This window comes from Quercus robur, chromosome 3 (assembly GCF_932294415.1).
Source record: "Quercus robur chromosome 3, dhQueRobu3.1, whole genome shotgun sequence".
In the NCBI taxonomy this organism is placed as follows: domain Eukaryota; kingdom Viridiplantae; phylum Streptophyta; class Magnoliopsida; order Fagales; family Fagaceae; genus Quercus; species Quercus robur.
This window is the reverse complement of record NC_065536.1, coordinates 29,272,179-29,275,393: the sequence shown is the minus strand read 5'-3', so window position 1 is coordinate 29,275,393 and position 3,215 is coordinate 29,272,179. Positions and strand designations below refer to the sequence as shown.

The following is a 3,215-nucleotide window of genomic DNA, read 5'->3' as shown; positions in this document are numbered from 1 at the left end:
CAAAGATGAGGATACTGCACCTATGGAATGAATCCAAAGGCATTCGAGAATTGCTGTATAAGGGAATAAAAATGTAGCACTATAAAGTCAATTAGCTCTTTCCATCCTCCAACATCCATGGGCAGTGCACTTGTCCTGCTGGCGTGACTACGGTTCCATTAAAGGCTACCAAGGAATTGTCATACTTGGTTAAGTCATCAAAGTTAAGGCCTAATCCTTCATATAGATCAAGATACATTATTCCCACCCCATTTCCCTAATCTATCATAACTCTTCTAACATCAAAGCTAGTGTCACCACTAGTGCATCTTCGTGAGGCTGAACAGTACCTTCTAGGTCCTTCCCCGTAAAACCAATGCTTTCATCTTCCCACCATCCCTTTTTAGGGGTGGGCAAACCCACTTTTGGATTTGAAACTAAAGCTACGACCATGATCCAAGATGAAGTTTGTGCAGTCTCAACCCGTTTCTTGGCCGCATGTATCACCCTTATGGTCCCCCATGATGGAACCAAAGTTCTTAAGGTGCTCCCTCCTTTAGGATCTTGAGGCCAAGGATCTTCCCATACCATGAATTCTTTCAAGTACCCTACCTTCTCAAGTTGGTTCAAATGATCCTTTAGGGTTCGGCAATCCTTGGTTGTGTGCCTTTGGTCCCGATGATATGAACAGTAAAGGCTTTGGTTACTTCTTGTAACATCCCTACTCATTTTGTTTGGCCAATGAAAATGAGGCTCATTCTTTATCTTCTCTGCAATCTGATAGACGGGCTCCTTATATATCGAGCTAACTATCTCAAATGTTGGTTTCTGAACCTGGGGGAAAAATTCCCTTTGGGGTCGAGGAACTTGACATGTTTTAACCCCTTTCTTCTTCATAGCAGTTACTTTAGCTTTAGCTTTATCCTGCAATTGGTCATTTTCTAATCTCTTATATTCCTCTACCCGCTCCATTAACTTATTCATATCCATGACTAGCTTCAAGGCTAACGAAGCTCTTAGGTCGGAGTCAATAGGGAGTCCTACTTTGAACGTGCTAGCCGCAATCCCTCCGTTATCTCCAACAGTCTCATTATATAACTCCCAATAACAATATGAGTAGGCCCTAAGGGTTTCCCCCTCCTTTATAGACATAATAAAGAGTGAGTCAAATGGCATCGGGGTTCTACTACATGCTACGAATCATGCCTCAAACGCTCCATTTAACTCATCATACCCTCATATGGATCCTTTTTCCAATCCATCATACAATGTCATTGGGTTGGTCCTAACCTGGAATGGAATATCTTACACATCAGAGCTTCGTTTCTAGAGTATATGACTATGCTTTAATTGTAATGGTTGACATGCTCCATAGGATCGGTCTTACCGTCATATATCGTGAAGGTCGGCCTTGTGAATCTGTGCGGCAAATCTGTCCTTTCAATTTCTTTTGAAAACGGGGATTAAGATATTTGCTACAAGGCTTTACTAATACTAGAGGCTTGAGGTGTAATGGGATCTCAGGGGTTAAGGAAACATTGAACAATGAGAGATTGGCCCTTTAGACTTCTCCTTATCTCGCTCTTCCTTTATGTTCCTCTTGGGGGAGGGGGGGAAGACTATCCTTTCCCTATGAGGAGATTGCTTCCTATCCCCATGGGGAGGGAGTTGCCTTCTATCTTGTTTCCTGTGCCACTCTCCCACACTACACTCGTCTTATCAGGAGTGACTTTGCATGGGAATCGGTCCCCTTTTATGAAAAAGCTCTCTGTCCTTCCTCCGAAGGAGCTCCTCATTTATTTCAGCTACCTACTCCAACATCACTACTTGCTCCCTCAATCTTTCCACCTCCCTATCCCTACTAGAGTAAGAGGGGCCTACTGTATAAGTAGCCGACCTTTCTTCCTGCAGGTGTGGGTCAAGTTGTCTTTGAGTCTTTTTATGAACTTCAGATCACAAGCGTCGATCTACATGGACGGATTATTCGGAAATGCTTGGACAAGATAGATGGGCAGGCCCACTCTGGGATAGATTTGCCATGATTAAAATGAAAATCAACTCTTGAGCCTACTGCTTGGTAAAGTATTCCCATAGACAGTGCCAATGTTGGTGTCAAAAACCAACTAGCCTAAGAATACCAAATGGATCCACGAGGTGGAGTTTAATTGATTGGCATAATTTTTTTTATATAAAAGAAAAATAGGGAAAAGACACTCCATAGTGGGAAACTTAAGCAATTGATTTCATAAACAACATATATTTCAGATGAACTTATGTAATACAAGAGAAAAAAATTCTATTTCCCATGGTGTTACACTATATCAGTTGGGTATCTCTCTCTCTCTCTCTCTCTCTCTCTCTCTCTCTCTCTCTCTCTCTCTCTCTCTTTGTTACTTGTTTCTAATCTTTGTTTTTCAACCCCTTTCTATTTGCTTGCCTCCTCCCTTATATAGGCACATCTTTTGTTCTTATTCCTACAATTATCCTGTTGCCAATCGAGTTTTCAGGGATATTTTCCTCTCTTTTATTGGTTTCCTCCCTCCACTTATCCTAGAATTTTGACTTTTAGGGGTGTTTGTACTATTCAAGTTGTCTCATATGCATTCAATGCGGCAGAGGTTAGGTGGAAGTCCCCTCATTAATGCGGTGGTGAAGATCTTCACCCTTCTTACATATTCTGGAAGATTCTCTGAGGTTCTAGATACCCTGAAAGTAAGACATAGATCATTCATGCACATCTCTTCGGATAAAACTTGGCTCCACTTAGCTTACTACCTACCTCACGGGAACGATCTTCAAGGATTCCTATCTCCTCTCGGATGCTTAAGACAGCTTTATTTCCTTCCACCAGATCTTATAAGCTATCATGTGTTTGGCCCATTCCACTCCACGGGGCCCAACAAGTATTTGGACTTAAAGCCTGGATGAGGACTCTTCCACTCCCCACAATAATTATAATAGAATTTGTAATGATCCCTAATAAATGAAGTGTCCCTTTACCACAAGCTTTTTCTTTTAGCTTTTAATTTATTTTATTTTAATTTTTCCAACTTTTTTGAAGTGCAAGTATACTTTAACCTGCTCTTAGAAAAAAGCAATCAAGAAAAACCAAATAAGTCATTGCCAAATGAAATTGCCAACAAAGTAGTAAAGAAAAATCACAATCACTTGCCTAAGAGGAAAAAATAAGGGCATGATTAATGAAAAGGGGAAAAGGAAAAACATTTTAAACCAAA

The 3,215-nt window shown here is 40.8% G+C and overlaps 1 protein-coding gene across 1 annotated transcript; it reads right to left on the bottom strand.

Moving 5' to 3' along the window:
* Positions 1-264: 264 nt before the first annotated feature.
* LOC126719489 (uncharacterized) lies at positions 265-1,155 on the bottom strand. Its single transcript, XM_050422038.1, has one exon. It carries the CDS (start codon positions 1,153-1,155, stop codon positions 265-267), a length of 891 nt encoding a protein of 296 aa, XP_050277995.1.
* Positions 1,156-3,215: the final 2,060 nt, after the last annotated feature.

What these genes read in the sequence shown, in the direction of transcription:
- LOC126719489 (XM_050422038.1), bottom strand. Translation starts at nt 1,155, where the DNA reads ATGCCATTTGACTCACTCTTTATTATGTCTATAAAGGAGGGGGAAACC.